Source organism: Malus domestica, chromosome 15, assembly GCF_042453785.1.
Source record: "Malus domestica chromosome 15, GDT2T_hap1".
In the NCBI taxonomy this organism is placed as follows: Eukaryota; Viridiplantae; Streptophyta; class Magnoliopsida; order Rosales; family Rosaceae; genus Malus; species Malus domestica.
Genome location: NC_091675.1, coordinates 15,937,934 through 15,955,545, shown reverse-complemented (window position 1 = coordinate 15,955,545; position 17,612 = coordinate 15,937,934). Strand labels below are relative to the sequence as shown.

Genomic DNA, 17,612 nt, shown 5'->3' with positions numbered 1-17,612 from the left:
CGCTCTTTCCAGAAGCTAATGAATTGACGCATTGTAGGAGGAGGCTATCATCCACTAAATTCAAAGGCTTATTCGTTTTCTGCTAATCATGTACGCTTAAAATAAAAGAAGATATTTGAAACGTCCACAAAGCATGAAAACATTCCTCATGATGCATGAAACCTCTATGTTTATATTTTCCTTTCGATATATATATATATATATATATATATATATATATATATATATGTTCATATATTTGTCAATATATATATTTGTTTCATGCATCGCACAATTAAATTGTTATGTGGAATTTGTGAGTCAAACTATATAAAATAAATTAGAAGCATATTTAGGGTTTTCCTAAACCCTTAGGGATTTGAAAAAAAAAGAAAAAGGAATTGGACATGGTGCGGCACACCACCGCACCATCACTGTGGAAGCAGCCACCAGGCCTCGGCCTGGAACTAACCTCGGCAGGGCCTGAAGTCACATGCCCAATCCCGCTGCCTTGGCCCGTAGCCTTGACACCAACCCTTCGCGGTTGGGCTTCTCGCCACCCGTGCCCACACCAAAGCCAGCACTTTGCGTTCACCCCCAGCCCGCTTCTCGAGCCCAATTTGATGGGTCTAAAGCATGTTGCCGTGCCCTCCCCTCAACCCAAACTGAAACCCAGCTGTGGCTGAGGTTTCTCCCGCACCCCCCTGTGACCTGCAGTCACTCCCGAGGCCTTTTTGGGCCTTGCCTTTTACTCAAGGCACCCAACCCTTCTTTGGGCTATGCTATATTTTCGACCTGATACTATTATTTTAATATTATTTAGCTTCTATAATCTACCCCGTATGGCCCGATTTATTGAATTAATTAAAAGAGACATGCAGTCTATTAATCTGATAATGAATCCAAAATTATTGACCTGAAGATCACTTTTGGATATTAACGATTCAATAATTTATTTTTATACTTTGAATCGTGACATACTTTCGTAGTAATGAAGCTCTCACACTTGAGTTCCCGAAGAACCTTAAATCCACTATATTCAAAATAGTATATTGCATTATGTGTTTCTTGCAGAAACCTCTTATTATGAACAAATTGTTCATAAAGCTAAATTGAACCTGTAGTTTCAAATTTAGTGCCTTTGAAAACCGAAATTTTCATTCAAAAGATACCACATGAAACCTGTAGTTTTCATGCATAAATTAAACCAATACATGTCTATAGAACCTGTATGTTCTACGATATATGTCTATGGTTTACCATATGACTACTCACATTTTCCCCTCTGTTTTAGGGACATGTTGAACTTAAACAAGCTCGATTTATTCGCTCTAGAAGTCTCTGGAAGAAACTATCTGAAGTCTCTGGAAGAAACAAGCTCGATTTCTTCGCTCTAGAAGTCTCTGGAAGAAACTATCGCCGACAAACCTGTTGACGAAGCTCAGAAGGCTACTGCAATGATCTTCATATGAAGACACATCCATGATGCACTGCAGATTGAGTATCTCGCTGAGGAGGACCCACACACCCTCTGACGTACTCTGGCCAACCGTTTTGACCACCAAAAAGACATATACTTGCCTGAAGCAAGACATGACTGGCAGCATCTTTGCTTCCAGGACTTTAAGTCCGTGAATGAATACAATTCTGAAATTTGTAGACTCCGTTCACTGTTGAAATTTTGTAAAGTGGAACTAACTGAATCAGATCTCCTGGAGAAGACATATTTGACATTCCATGCCACCAATATTGTCATGCAACAACAATATAGGGCACATAAATTCACCAAGTTTTCAGAATTGATCTTTGTTTTACTTCTTGCTAAAAAGCAAAACCAACTTTTGATGAAGAATCATCAAACTCAACCCACTGGCTTGAACGCCGCGCCTGAAGCACATGCAACCAATTCTAGCAGCCATAAACGACGAAAAAATCGTCATGGTCGTGGAAATGGATGGCATGCCTAACCACGGGCTTAAGGTTAACAGAGTGCCGCACCTAAGGGAAGAAATGCGACCCATCAGCGTACATCATTCGCCCCTATGGCCCCAAACTTCAAGAATAAGGGCAAAGCTCTCGTCGCTTCTACTGAACAGGACATGTGATATCGCTGTGGATCAAAAGATCATTGGTCATACGTATGCCGAGTTTCCCTTGAGGCTATTGCCAATTATCATTCCCGTCATAAGTCTAACTTTGCACATGTGGATCATCCGGAAGATGCAACTACATCAATGGAGATATCAGATTTTAGAAGGCGTCAGGGCCTATGAATGAATAAATTAGCCATGTTTTTAGGGTGTTTACCCCTAGTGGCAGGCCCTACCCCCCTATTTTTCTAGGTTTATGGTTTAATTTTGAACAAATTTTCTAAGTATTTGGAATAATTTGTTTGGTTTTGGTTTGTTTTGAATTATGGATTGTTATTTGAATGGATATTATTTTCTCAAATTCCTTAATTGAATGAATGGACTTATATTTATGCATGTGATCAATTCAATCAATTTATTTCTAGGTATGTCTAGTGGAGAAGTTAGTTGTCTGGCAGATAGTGCAACCACGCACACCATCTTGTGTGAACGACACTATTTTACTAACTTAATACCCAAGAAAGCTCATTTGACAACTCTCTCAGGCTCATCCAACCTGATTGAAGGATATGGAAAGACATGTATCATGTTGTTCAATGATAAATCTTGACCATTAAGGAGGCACTCTATTCTCCACGTTCCGGAAGAACGTTGCTGAGTTTTAGAGATATTCGAGATAATCAATATCATATTGAAACCACTGAAGATAATGGTTCTGAATTTCTTTGTATCACTTCATACAAATATGGCTAGAAGCGTAGTCACGAGAAGTTGAAACATCTGCTGAGTGGGCTGTACATCACAACCATTCACGACATAGAAGCCCACACAGTGTGGCCGACCCTATGCATGAGTTACAGGACACTTTGTTACTTTGGCATGACCGTTTGGGACATCCTAGACGTGACATGATGCGCCGTATCCTCAAATCTTCACATGGGCATAAGTTACATCCCTATGTTAGACTCCCGCCATGCAAAGCATGTTCTTTAAGGAAGTCGAATACTCGACCTTCATATACAAATATTATTCACGACCCCCCTAAGTTTCTTTAGAGGATTCAATGGGACATTTGTGGACCTATCCAACCAACATGCGGACCATTTAGATACTTTATGGTGTTGGTTGATGCATCGACAAGATGGTCACATGTTTGCTTGTTGTCCACACACAACGCTGCATTTGCTAAACTCCTAGCTCAAATCATTAAGCTAAGGGCTCACCACCCTGATTATCCAATTAAGTCGATTCGACTGGATAACACTGGAGAGTTTACGTCACAGACTTTTAACCATTATTGCATGTCAGTAGGGATTGATATGGAACATCATGTACCTCATGTTCACACCCAAAACGGCTTGGTAGAAGCTTTCATAAAGCACATTCAATTGATCGCTCGGACTTTGGTTATGAGAAGCAAACTGCCGGTATCTGCCTGGGGCTATGCAATATTGCACGCAGTTATGTGGGTTCGCCTGAGGCCCACCGCTACCCAACCACATTCATCGTTACAGTTGGTCGCTGGATACGAGCCTTACGTCTTGCATTTACTGGTGTTTGGGTGCGCCATTTATGTGCTAATAGCGCCGCCGCTAAGTACCAAAATGGGTCATCAGAGAAAAATGGGAATCTATGTCGGTTATGATTCACCATCAATTGTTCGCTACTTAGAACCTTTGATATAAGATCTTTTTACCGCATATTTTGCGAATTGTCACTTTGATGAGACAGTCTTCCGGTCGTTAGGGGAAAATAAGCATGCTAATATTCCTATAGAACACCGCGAATTGTCGTGGTACGCTCCCACTATGTCTCATTTAGAACCCTGCACTGCCCAGTCTGAAACTGAGGTGCGACGAATTATAAATCTTCAGAGCATTGCTCAAAGCATGCCGTATGCTTTTAATGATCTAGTAAAGTTGACAAGATCACATATACCTGCTGTAAACACACATGTAAGGATATATGTACCCCGTGTATGTCAACAACCCACCTGGGAAGGCCGGACAATCCCCGAAGGTGGGGATGCCGCACCCTCCACGCGGCAAGGTACATTGGCGGCTAGCCAATCATCTGTTCCGACCCTGAAGCGTGGCAGACCCTTTGGTTCAAAGGATTCACAACCCCGGAAGAGGAAAATGGCACCAACTAGTGACCCTAGTTTGAATCCGATCATCGCCCACTCATCCGTTCCAATGCATGAAGTTATTCTAGATTACTGTGATCCTTCAGACGAAACATGCCAGCTTCCCGAAGAGAATCGCAAGATTTCGGTCCACTATGCAATATTGGATGAGGTTTGGAATAGGAATAAGATGATCGTCGACAATACATTTACGTACTCAATAGCTACTGACATCATGTTTAGTGATGACATTGAACCACGTTTCGTCGATGAATGCCGATGTAGAACCGATTGGTCAAACTAGAAACAAGCAATCCAGGTCGAACTCGATTCATTCTTGAAACATAAGGTATTTGGACCTATCGTTCCTACACCACCACGCGTGAAGCCTGTTGGCTACAAGTGAGTTTTTGTGAGAAAGCGTAATGAGAAGAATGAAATAGTGCGATACAAAGCATAATGAGAAGAATGAAATAATGGACGTGGTAACCACGTATCTCTATAGGGATCTAGATACTAGAATTTACATGAAAGTTCCAGAAGGGACTTCCATTAACTAGTTCAAATAGTTCTAGACCACTGAACACGCTCTTAATTAGGTTGAGGAGGTCACTTTATGGATTGAAATTCGGGCGGATGTAGTATAACAGTCTGAGTGAATATTTGACAAGTTAGGGTTATGTGAACAAAAAATTATGCCTACAAAAAATTATGCCCATGCGTGTTCATAAAGAAGTCATATTCCGGATTTGCAATCGTTGCAGTTTATGTCGATGACATGAACCTCATTGGGACTCCCGCAGAGCTTGAGGAAAGTACTGCACACTTAAAATCGGAATTTGAGATGAAGGATCTTGGGAAAACTCGATACTGTTTTGGCCTAGAGATCGAGCATTGTTCGGATGGAATCCTAGTACATCAATCGAACTACACCCAAAATGTGTTGTGTCATTTTAATGAGGATAAAACGAAACCTTCAAGTACACCCATAGTCGTTCGGACTCTAGATACTAAATGAGATCCATTCCGTCCAAAGGAGGATGAGGAAGAGATTTTGTGTCACATCCCGGCCCGAGCCCCCACCACATCCCGGGCTCGACTCCACTGTAGCACGATATTGTCCGTTTTGGGCCCCAACCACGCCCTCACGGTTTTGTTTCTAGGAACTAACACGAGAACTTCCCAGTGGGTCACCCATCCTGGAATTGCTCTCACGCGAACTCGCTTAACTTCGGAGTTCCTATGGAACCCGAAGCCAGTGAGCTCCCAAAAGGTATCGTGCTAGGTAGAGATGAGAATATACATATAAGGCTTACAAGATCCACTCCTTTGGGCGATGTGGAATGTTACAATCCACCCCCCTTAGGGGCCCGACGTCCTCGTCAGCACACTTCCGGCCAGGGATTAGCTCTGATACAATATTGTCACATCTCAGCCCGGGCCCCCACCACATCCCGGGCTCGACTCCACCGTAGCACGATATTGTCCGCTTTGGGCTTCAACCACGCCCTTACGATTTTGTTTCTAGGAACTCACACAAGAACTTCCTAGTGGGTCACCCATCCTGGGATTGCTCCCCGCACGAACTCGCTTAAATTCAGAGTTTCTATGGAACCTAAAGCCAGTGAGCTCCCAAAAAGCCTCGTGCTAGGTAAAGATAGGAATATACATATAAGGCTTACATGATCCACTCCTCTAGGCGATAATGTGGTTATGAGAATCACGATGAATTCTTCGTTGAATTATTTATTTTCAACTTGAATAAAATTGTAAACGGAGATTTTAATTGTATTCACCATAAAAGAAATGGTGGAAATAGTTCTAGTTCCTTCTCGTAACACGACAGTTGAAATCTTGGGGACGAGATTAATTTTAACGGGGGATGAATGTAATACCCTGAAAATTTAAATATATGAATTATATATTCATAATTATGAATATGGGGGAAAATTGAAAATAAATCGATTTATGGTTATGAAGAATTTAATCGAGAACTTTTAAAGTTTTGTTTCCAGAAATTATTATAATTTATGGGTTTGTATTATTGAGATTTATGTCATTTTTGGAGAAATTATATTAATTCATTTGAGTTTAGTTTTAAATTAAACTGGTTATGAAATTTGAAGTTTGGGAATTAATTATTTAAAATCGATAGACCTTTCGAAGTCACAATTTATATTTTTGAATAGAACTCGATCTCATGAACGCTTAGGCTCAAACTGTTTGTGAAACGGAGTTATAACGAAGAAGTTATTAACGTTTAAAGTTAGGAATATTCTGGTAATTTTATTTCCATTTAGAATGCTCCAGAAAATCTGGAGCAATGAGTTGTGCCACGTGTGTGGCTATGATGAAAGGAAAAAACAAATGATGGACGACTGTGATTAAAAGAAAAGAATAGAAAGGAGAGGAGATGGAAGGAATCAGATGATGGGGGCCAATAGGGGGAGAGAATAATGAGAGGAAATGAGAGAGGGGAGAAGGAGGGAACCCTTCGACCCGGTTGTATTCATGACTCGACCCGGCCAGATCTTCCAATTCCGGCCACCTTTGATGACGGGAAGGGTGCCAAATTAATCCTTACTTTGAACCCAATCGTTCCCTCTTCCTGTTACACCCCAAAAGTAAGACACTTGGCCTTGAAATTAGGAAAATCGCACCGGTGGGTGCGGCGGCTCTTGCTCGAGATTCCCCAAATTTTGAAATGTTTCCATCCAATTACTACCACCATTAGACTCCCCTTAAGGCCTGGAACAAAGCCCACGCATTGGTTGGGGCGTCGGAGTTGTTTTAGAGTCGAATTAAGAACACCCAAAAACGAGGGTTTTCGGCAGTTCGTGGCCAATTTGAGATGTTTCCCAGCCAAATGGGACTTGGCCACAGGTATGAAACTTGCTCCACTCATTGAGATCTACATTCCTGTAAAATTTGGTAATATTAGGAAATAATTGATATTTTCCAACAATTTGGGGTGGCTGACCACCACCGGCGGTGGCGCGTGGCCAGTGGGCCGACGCAGTATTTTTAAGCTAATTTTGATGTTCTGAAATCAAATTTAGTAAGCACTTGGTGTAATACCCTTGTTTGAAGCTAGATGGTGATTGTTAGTTATGTGTAGAAATATCAAAGTTTAATTGAATTGGAATTTGTGAACTACGAATGACTTGATTCCTGTTTAGGGTACATAGGCAATCTAACGAGACGTTAGATGCAACCATAAAATATGTAAAGTTAAATAAATTCGAGATTAAAGGTTGTTAAAATGGAAATTGGTCCATAAAGGGAAATGGCGTTAAAAAATATAAAGGTGATGTCGTACATTTGGTATGGAATGATAATTATGGAAACTTAGTGAAACTTAAGTAGAGATTGTAATTGTAGGATGTCGTACATTTGGTATGGAATTATAATTATGGAAACTTAATGAAACTTAAGTAGAGATTGTAATTGTAGATAGTTAACTAAGCTAGTAAGATTAAATATTTGATAATTAATCTTTGAATTAGAGGTTGCTTGATAGAAGACTTTGGGGAATTAAGTTGATAACTTAATTGATTGTTACAGTAATTAAAAACATGGTTAATTTTATAGGAATTAAATCGTTTGGAGATTTAGAAGAAATAATAAAAGAAATAGTAGCAAACTAAACAAGAGTTTAGTTTGGGCCTATTACTAATATTATTATTTCCTGAAATAAAGCAAATAATTCGGGGCGGGGCGTTACATTTTGGAACCCGAAGTTCCTTACCTAAGTGCAATTGGAGCTTTATTGTACTTGACTCAATGCACTAAACCCGACATCTCATTTGCTGTGAATCTTTTGGCAAGATACATCAATGCGCCCACACACAAGTACTAGAATGGTGTTAAAGACATTTTCCGCTACCTTAAGGGTACAACGGATTGGGACTTGTTCTATACCCACAAATCTTCGAGTGTTGCCGCCCCCTATGGTCTTCGGATTGATTTTCGCCTTGTTGGTTATGCATATGCTGGATATTTGTCTGACCCACACAGGGCACATTCTCAAACGGGTTATGTCTTTACCGTTGGAGACACCACTATATCTTGGAGGTCTACCAAGCAAACACTAGTTGCGACTTTGTTAAACCATGCTGAGATTCTTACCCTACTTGAAGTATCGCGTGAGTGTTTTTGGCTGAGAGAAATTATGGGACACATTCGAAGTACTAATGGTCTTACATCAGTCGTTGACCTTCTTACGACAATCTTTGAAGACAATGCAACATGTATCGAGTAGTTAAAGAAGGGATACATCAAGGGAGACAATACCAAGCATATAGCGCCGAAATTCTTTTACTCATACCAGCAACAGCAGTATCAGAGCATTGAAGTCAAACAAATCTGTTCCCAGGACAACCTGGCCGATCTTTTCACTAAGTCATTGCCCAAGTCTACTTTTCAGAAGCTCGTCCAAGGAATCGGTATGCGTAAATTATCTGAGTTGAATCGCTTGTAGTTCTTTTATTTAGAAGTTATGTCTAACTCAAGGGGAGTATCTAGAAGCATACTCACATGATCTTAATACACTATTTTTTCCTACGATTAGAAGCATTTTCCCACTGGGTTTTTGCTACCTAACGAGGTTTTAATGAGGCACCCATCATAGGATGATCATACTCCGTTAAGTTCACTACTTTCGTCTTGTTTGACGTTTGTTTAAAGACATTATGCATACTTCTCACTTTTCTCCTTAGTCTATGGGTTTTCCCCATGCCTTGGGTTTTACCATAGCGAGGTTTTGTGAGTTTTACTACAAATGCATACTTCACTTAAATTTGAGACTCACGATCACCTGTTGTGCCGATGACTTCATCAACTATTCTACCTTATCTGCTGAAGATTTGATGCGATGGTTTGTTAAGTATTTACACACTCAAGGGGAGTGTTGCAGTCACATTTAGAATATGAATGTGATTGTGTAAATCCTAGTAGATATGAGAATGTATCTTATATTCCTATTAGGAGTAGATTACCTATTAAATGTTGTAATTCTAAAGGGAATTTTTTTTACCTATCCTACTACTATAAATAAAGGCATAATGGGGGTGAATCAAGGACATTTCACAATTAAATCACTCGCTCTTCTTCCTCAATATTGCCGGCCCCATATCTCTCTAAACTCTAGATCGTTCAATCAAATAGGCTTACAATAAAACCAAGATTTTTGTTATGCGGTTTAATAATGTTGTTTCTTACCTATAAATTAAAAAAAAAAAAAAAAAGTTTGACTTCAGATGACGAGTCCAACACTTGATAAAAACCCAGTGCAGACGGATCTAAACCTTCTATTTTGTTTCTTTGTCTGTCGCAGGTATGGTAGGGGATCATCTCCGGATCCCTTCCACTAAATTCACTCAATTATCAAATTCGAGCTCCTGAACTTTGATCTAACGGTTAAAGTTATTATAACTTTTAAAAGAGCTCATTGATTTTAGCCATTAGATCAAATTTCAAAGGTCCAGATTTGTTGATTTGAAGGATTTGGTGGAAAAGATTCCAAGACGATCCTTTCCCTGCCGTATCTAAACTCTAAAGCCTATATAAGGTTAATGTCTATTTTTTGTTTTATGGATTGAAAGAGAAAAATCCTATAAGATTCAAAACTCTGTGTTGGGCCACAATGGGAACTAAATTAAGAGATACGATTTATGCACATCATTTTTCTCTTTCGATGTTTTATTTCTTCATTTTCTTTTACTCTACTCAATTTAAAATGAAATAAATAAGGGTGTGTAGAAGTCAATTCCGGATTAAAACCAAACCATCTTCTTCCTCTTTCTCTCCTTATGTCCTTATGTCCTTATGTTCTTGTTTGGTATAAATATATAAATGTATGTAACCATCCTCTCCTTATAACGGTGACAAATGCGTTATTTTCTGTGACAAATGTACATTTGTCATGTCTCACCACAACTATTATTTCATAGAAAATATCTAGGGAGAGTGCCACGCAAAGAAACAAGTATAACTGCTTTTCCCTGTCAAAAGCACCTAACCTTCTCTCCCTTGGTGAGTCTCAGAACAACAGAGAGGAATAATGGGGGAGCAGAGCTTGGAAGCTCCACTCTTGGGCAGTCATGGTTTGGCCAATAACAGCAAAAAGACCGCCAGACCTCTCTGGCTCCTCCTATTTACATTTTTAGCCATCATCATCTGTCAGTTCTCTCTCTCTCTCTCTCTCTCTCTCTCTCTCTCTATATATATATATATATCTCTGATCATATATATGTGTGTGTGTGTGATCTTTGTGTTCTGGTTTTTGATATTGTAAAAACTTTCAGTTTTCTTTGATTATGGAACCCCGATTTTCTGTTTTTCTGTTTGATCAACATGATTGAGTTCATAAAAGGCAAGTCTGTGGTGCTCAACCCTGCAGACTGCAGCTATGGAGGAGACCAAAATCTTCATAATTTCAACTCGATCGGTCTCTCATAGCTTAATTTCCACTATAAGTTTTACATTTTATTTTCTCCGGATAATTTTCCTTGTCAAGGTTATGAAGCAATTCAACTGGATCTCACCAAAATTACAAAAAATAAAAAATTTATGCACGCACGTCAAAGTGTGATTTATTTAGAAACAAAATCAGAAAATTGGAATCTACCCTTTTTTTTTTAAGATTCTTGTTTATACAAAGTAGAAGCATAATTCTTGGCCACACATTGTAAAGATAAATGCTTTAATAATTGACCATTTCTATTTTTCATTTAATTTTCTAGTTGTAGGCCTTATATTTGGAGGGGACACAAAGGGCTGGTTACTTGAAGGAGCAAACAAAAACAATGAGGGGAAATTTGGAGGCAATGAATCTGACATTGTTGAGTCAGAAAATGGAGTTGTTGCTGCAGATGATGCCAGGTGTTCCGAAATTGGAGCGTCGATGCTCAGGCAGGGAGGGCATGCTGTTGATGCAGCAGTGGCAACTGCATTGTGCCTTGGTGTTGTTAATTCCATGGCAAGTGGGATTGGAGGTGGAGGTTTCATGCTAGTGAGATCTTCAGCAACCTCCCAAACCCAAGCTTTTGACATGAGGGAAACTGCCCCATTAGCTGCTTCACAGGTCTAAAAATTCTATCTTTTTGGCTGAAATGCTAGTTTTGTTCGTAGAGATATTGTATAGGAAGACCGGACGCATTATGAAACCTCACTTCTGTTTGATTTTCTTCGACTTTGATCGCATTTATAGACATTGTTGATCCATTATGGTCTAGAATGGTCCTTTAGAAGTTCGATTTCGGGTTAATCGAAGCGTATAACATCAGAGACTAGAAACCTAAAAGAATCAACCATGTCAGTGGATATGATGGAAGTTGAAGAAAATTTAGCATAAAGTGAGGTTTTCTTAAAGAGTCCTGCCAATGGGTCTAATCTAATCCTTTAGGCTGATCGTTGTCATTGTAAACAAACAGAATATGTATGCGAGCAATCCCAAAGCCAAGGCTGAAGGTGCACTGTCTATGGGAGTTCCGGGTGAGATAGCCGGTCTCCATGAAGCTTGGTTGCAATACGGGCGTATTGCTTGGAGGACTTTATTTCAACCTGCAATAAAACTTGCTAGAGATGGATACATAGTTGCTCCTTATCTGGGAGGATATCTAAGTACACATGGAGATAAAATTTTAAGCGATCCTGGCTTGAGGCAAGTGTTTGCACCAAATGGGAAGATGTTAAAGGCAGGCGATACATGCTACAATGTGGAACTTGGCCGGAGCTTAGAGGCGGTGGCAGAACTTGGGCCACAAGCATTCTATAACGGCACTCTTGGCGAGAAATTAGTCGAGGATGTGAGAGAGGCTGGTGGGATCTTGACAATGGAGGATCTGAGGAATTACAAGGTGAATGTTGTGGATGCAATGGCTGCGAATGTGTTGGGCTACGCTGTTTTCGGAATGCCTCCTCCTTCGAGTGGAACATTGGGGCTGTCTTTGGTGGGTGGTTTCTCTTTCCGAATTCTTTTTTTTACCATTTTGTTCTTCAGAAAATGCAATAGCTTATGAAAGCATTAGTTTTCAATCCTAATGGGATGACGATGGCAATGCCTTTCGAAACACAGGTTCTGAACATTTTCAACAGCTATGGAACCACGGATGCTGCGAACGGAGATCTTGGTCTACACCGCCTGATTGAAGCGTTGAAACACATGTTTGCAATCCGAATGAATTTGGGCGACCCTGCTTTTGTTGATACAAGTGAATACACGTCTGCTATGCTTTCCCCATCTTTTGCAAAGAAAATTCGGCAGAAGATATTTGACAACACGACTTTCCCTCCAGAGTACTATTTGCACAGGCACGATCAGCTGACTTTTGTAGTTCAAATTAGAGCTTTTCTCTGAGTGATTACTCTAAAGTTTTTTTCAGCTCATAATTAACCAGGTGGAGTCAGCTCAGAGATCATGGAACAAGTCATTTCTGCATAGTAGACGCAGATAGAAATGCAGTGTCGGTTACAAGCACCGTAAATTACCCTTTTGGAGGTGGAGTGCTTTCTCCTTGTACTGGAATTATTCTCAACAACGAGATGGATGACTTCTCAACTCCGACAGAGGTGTCCCCCGACCATCTCCCTCCTGCTCCAGCAAATTTTATCGAACCGAACAAGAGACCTTTATCTTCCATGACTCCACTTATAATCACCAAGGTACAGAAACTGCTGCATTGCATACTTTGCGTGTCCTTAAGATAATAGTAGCTAGTAAAAGGAAAGTTTTCGGCATTTGCAGGACAATCAGTTGGCCGGGGTCCTTGGCGGTAGCGGTGGTATGAACATAATTCCTGCAGTAACCCAGGTTTTCCTGAACCATTTTGTATTGGGGATGGACCCTTTAGATGCAGTTCAAAGTCCAAGGATCTACCACAGGGTTTGCTTTCTTGCTTCAGTTCATATCCATGATAGATGTTATGAACTCTCTACGTTTATTTAATTTTTTTTCTATTAATTCCGTGCAGCTGATACCGAACATTGTTTCCTACGAGAACATGACTGTGATAGACGGGGATCACATTGAGCTTTCAGATGAAAGAAAGCTCTTCTTGCTAGAGCGAGGTCATAAGATGCAGGCTAAGGCAGGGGAAGCCATCACTCAGCTCGTTGTTCAAACCCTTCGAAACCCTGCAAACATAGGCCGGAAAAGCGGAAAGAATTCTACCGAAGAAATTTTTCACGGTAGACTCACCGCTGTAAGTGACCCGAGAAAGGACGGGAAGCCTGCAGCCGTATGATTGCAAGTTTCTGTAGATTAGGAAGGAGAGGCCTTAGTCGGATTGTGCAGATTTGTTCGTACATAGAAAGACATCACGCGTAGCGTAGGTTAATTTCAGTAATGTTCTCCTTCCCTTTGTGTTTTTGGATGAATTTCAGCAATATTATAGTGTGTTCCAACTTCCAATTAAACCAATCACAATTTTCAATAACCAAGAAAAAATAATGGTATTTATCCTCATTGCAGTTGTTGTACAACAGGCAAACAAAAACAAAATCAAACCCTTCGAGTAACTCGATTCAACGCATAGCAAACTAGCATCTAAAATGGCATCTCTCTAATTCATCTTGTCCATCAGCTGTATCGGCGCCAGAATGCTAGACTTGTTCGTCTCAACAATGCATCCATTCATGACCATTTCTTCTAGCATGAAATGCGCCTTCTCCAAATGGAACATGATGTCTAGTTCACACTGCAAATTCAAGAGTAGGAAAACAAAAGTCGGAAGTAAATACCAAGAAAATGTTGGTTTAGCTCGGACGTTAAGAAAAGGTAACTACGCACTCTGTTTCTGGAAGAGGAGCTTACCACATTGCCGAAATGGCGGTCCATAGTCTCAACCAACAGATGTATGAACTCCAAAATTGCAAGCTCATTCTGCAATGGAAATGACAAGAGGGAAACAACGATTGAAAGACACGGTTGGAGGCATCAAAAGAACAGGTTTGTGTTTTGAGTAACTTACTTCATCATTGTCAACTCCAACAAGGAAAAACAACGAAGCATAGCGCCTGTACACAATTTTGTAGTTCCGATGCTCAACAAACGAACACTGTTCCATGTACAAATACACATCAGCAGCATAAACATGGATAAAGGCTTCGCATAGTATCTACTAATAACAAGAAAACAAAAAACTAACTTCAGTTAACTCAAAAAGAACGACAAGTTGATCAAGTTTGATATACTTATGCTATTTAACTACAAAACTTTATGACACAGCCCATCCAAATTCCATGCATATGCAAGCAAAGAAATAACCACTACCGGTGCTAAACATGAGTAGCATTAGCATTCCCACCCAGTCACCTATGCGTAAGCATCCTAAGAACCGACCAACGCAACCCGTTTAGGCGTTTACTAGACCTCGTTCAAGGTAGGAAGGCAGGTAGTGAACTCTTCCACATGAATTAAGCTCAGCAAGACCCAAAAATATGAACATCGAAAAGGGTTCGTGACAAATGAGATTGCCCACCAAAGCCCCTAAACATAAAATCCTAATGCAGAACATGGATCATAGGGTAATGAGGGTAATGTAGCAAGTGCTTGATATTCACAATCTGTATTCTAACTTCAAATCATCAAACTTATACTCGGAGTTTCGAGTTCGATCTAAGCGAATTAACAAGAAGAACACCTTATTTTCTGAAACAATAACTCGACGCACCCAGTAAAAATTAAGAAAAACAAAACCAAAATAACCCAACAAAGTTTCGGATCCCAGTTCCACTTTTTTTTCGATGAATAAGCAAAATCCATCGTCACCTAATGATATTCCAAAGTTCAACAATTTAGCATGAAAACTCAGCATTGAGCAATTGGGCATTGCTAATTTCGTATGAAACAAAAGAAAATCGGAGATTCTGGTTCCGATAATTAGATTCGATGATCAGGCGTAGAAATCGATGAAATGGAAGTGCAGAGAGAGAGAGAGAGAGAGAGAGAGACAGAGACAGAGACAGAGACAGAGAGGTACCTGTTGCTCTGTGCGGGCGAGGCATTTGCGGACGATTTCAGGTTCAAGAGCTCGCCGTTCTTCGAGAGTGAGGTATTCGTAGTATTGGGCAAGCCGGGTCTGCCCCTGTTTGTTCACCATCAGTATAAATCTGATCCCCATCTCCTTCCTCCTCTCTCACTCTCCAACTTCTCAGACGGACGCTGGTTTTCTGCAGCTCGAGCAGCCTCGTGGATCCGTTGTTTTTTAACTATATTTTCATAACAAGCGATATTTGTAGTAGACAACCACATCATTTGAATTAATTAGATTTTTAAATTTAGTTTACTATTTAATATGGCATAAAAACATAATATGAATTGCATTAATATTACTCGTGGTTATCTACATCAAATATTATCTAAAATAATATAAAAATATGATATAAAAACATAGTATGAATATTATTACTCTTTTTATTTTGTACGAAGCCTCGAGGATCTGTTTGGCTGAATCATTTTTCACAAGCTTTCCCTTTTCTTATTAAAAATATATTTTCTTTTTCCTATAAGTTTGGTGGAGAGTGCCGAACGTGTCTCTTTGAATAGCTTCTATATTTCGGCAGTGAGATACCGAATATCTTCCCAAAAAAGTTCTAAAGTTGTGTGCTACTGAACCTTCCTACACGTGTTTGGTGCTGGTGCTGGTGCGGTGAACAAGCACAGACCATAACTTTTTAAGGGCTAATTTGAGCTATTATTCTTGAAACTCGATTTTTACCTCACTTTGTTTTTTAAAACTCAAAAGTCGAACTTTACTTTCTAATACTTAAAAGTCGCTCAATTTTAATTACATGTTTCTGTTATTTTATCTTAAAGACATATAATACTAGAAAGAATGGGTGGCATATCACTTCTTGATCTTCCCAAATGACGTCTTGGTAATCCATTACTTTTTTTCATGGTAGACCGCATCACAGTCAAATATTCTGCAAACAAAAGCCTTACATCCCCGAACACCTACAACAATAAGACTTCGATTCTCGCCCTCTCTTTTGAATAGATGAAACTAAAATTAAGGAGCATTACAGTAGCGATCTCAATTGCAAGCATAGCTGATTTCCTTGTTCAACAAGTTGTCCTCTAAACCATTTTCCTTATCCAGCAACTGGGTTGGCGGATCTTCCTCTTTCTTGTCCTCGATGACATCTTTAGCACTCAAGAAGCTCGGCTGGTTTGTCGAAGATAGAAGCCGGGCCACATTCTGTCAATTATCACAACCTTGTTCTGCTGCTCTATGATTCTCTGCAAATCATCCATTAATCAATCACTTCATGTCAATCATTAGTTCATGCTTTATCGAAAACTAAAAGATATGAATTTTATAGATAATGTACGTTAATAGAACTAGTTACAAATTTTTAATCAAAATAGAGTTGGGGACCCTAAACAGACATTTAACTTAGAGCTGGCCCTGAGGGTAGTTGGAGTAGGCGCCCGCCTAGGGCCCCACTTCGGAAGGCCCCCCAATTTTTTGGCGAAACTAGGCACGTCTAGACGGAAATAGGCGGGAGCTATGCAGGCTTATATGTAAACGCTGGCATCTGGAAATCTTTTGTTACAGGGTTGGCCTCGCGCGAGGAAGAAGACAACCATATTCCCAACATCATTTTAATTGCACGATTTTACTTAAGATGGTCCCACCATCTTTTTATTTTTATTTTTTTTATAGCTGCATATCTTCTCCCTTTTAAATAGTCTCCACCATCTTCTTTTTACTTTTTTGTTTCTCTCTTAAATATCACCTTTATGTTTATTTTTATGAGGTTTTATTGCCCTATTTTAATATCACACCACATGTATCTTTATTATGTACCTAAAAGGTTAAAACTCTCACCTTTTTGAAAAATGACATTATTTAATGTTCAAATTAATTAGTTTATATAATATATAATAAATTATTCAAATCTGCCTCATCCGCCTAGGTTCGTATACAAAAATAACTATCCTCTTCACTCTAGTATTTTCCCTAGTTGTATGATGTTGTCTCTGTGATCTAGCCATTCATTCATTTATTGAATGTAAGGACTTCTCTTTCGGTTTGAATTGGTTGAAAAATTAGATTATGTAAACTTAATAAGTGCATTTGCATCTAAAAACGTGAGACGGGTAATATTTGAGTAATGTTTGTATATCTTTTTTTTTATATTAATTTTTAATGATATTTGATGTAATAGACTTTTCATGTATTTAATGATTTTTTTTTTACACATGTCAATGTACAAAGGGTCAGGAGTAAGAGAACTCTAGGACCCCACTTCGAAGGCTCGCCTAGGGTCCCCAAATTCTCAGGGCCGACCCTGATTTAACTATACATAGCTCACGTTTTAGTATTCTTTTATTGTATGTTTAGTGTCCCTCCCATTCTATTTTTTGTTAAACATCTGTATGTCTGCGTATGCCTCCTAGTTTTATGCAT

At 39.5% G+C, this 17,612-nt stretch overlaps 2 protein-coding genes across 2 annotated transcripts; one reads left to right on the top strand and one right to left on the bottom strand.

Moving 5' to 3' along the window:
• Window positions 1-10,070: 10,070 nt before the first annotated feature.
• LOC103400780 (glutathione hydrolase 3) lies at window positions 10,071-13,611 on the top strand. The gene is made up of 7 exons (XM_029093851.2): window positions 10,071-10,373; window positions 10,938-11,278; window positions 11,628-12,146; window positions 12,272-12,507; window positions 12,594-12,858; window positions 12,941-13,078; window positions 13,167-13,611. Exons 1-7 carry the CDS (start codon window positions 10,256-10,258, stop codon window positions 13,437-13,439), a joined length of 1,890 nt encoding a protein of 629 aa, XP_028949684.2. The 5' UTR covers window positions 10,071-10,255; the 3' UTR covers window positions 13,440-13,611.
• LOC103400739 (AP-4 complex subunit sigma-like) lies at window positions 13,607-15,431 on the bottom strand. The gene is made up of 4 exons (XM_008339396.4): window positions 15,177-15,431; window positions 14,166-14,252; window positions 14,009-14,077; window positions 13,607-13,892 (listed from the first exon to the last, which is right to left on the bottom strand). Exons 1-4 carry the CDS (start codon window positions 15,315-15,317, stop codon window positions 13,758-13,760), a joined length of 432 nt encoding a protein of 143 aa, XP_008337618.1. The 5' UTR covers window positions 15,318-15,431; the 3' UTR covers window positions 13,607-13,757.
• Window positions 15,432-17,612: the final 2,181 nt, after the last annotated feature.

Excerpts from the sequence above, each read along its gene's own strand:
- LOC103400780 (XM_029093851.2), top strand. The coding sequence starts at position 10,256 with ATGGGGGAGCAGAGCTTGGAAGCTCCACTCTTGGGCAGTCATGGTTTG. Across the intron at positions 10,374-10,937 it reads ATTTTTAGCCATCATCATCT|TTGTAGGCCTTATATTTGGA; the intron begins GTCAGTTCTCTC and ends TTAATTTTCTAG. Across the intron at positions 12,508-12,593 it reads CCAGAGTACTATTTGCACAG|GTGGAGTCAGCTCAGAGATC; the intron begins GCACGATCAGCT and ends ATAATTAACCAG.
- LOC103400739 (XM_008339396.4), bottom strand. The coding sequence starts at position 15,317 with ATGGGGATCAGATTTATACTGATGGTGAACAAACAGGGGCAGACCCGG. Across the intron at positions 14,078-14,165 it reads TTGGAGTTGACAATGATGAA|AATGAGCTTGCAATTTTGGA; the intron begins GTAAGTTACTCA and ends TTTCCATTGCAG. Across the intron at positions 13,893-14,008 it reads ACCGCCATTTCGGCAATGTG|TGTGAACTAGACATCATGTT; the intron begins GTAAGCTCCTCT and ends TTGAATTTGCAG.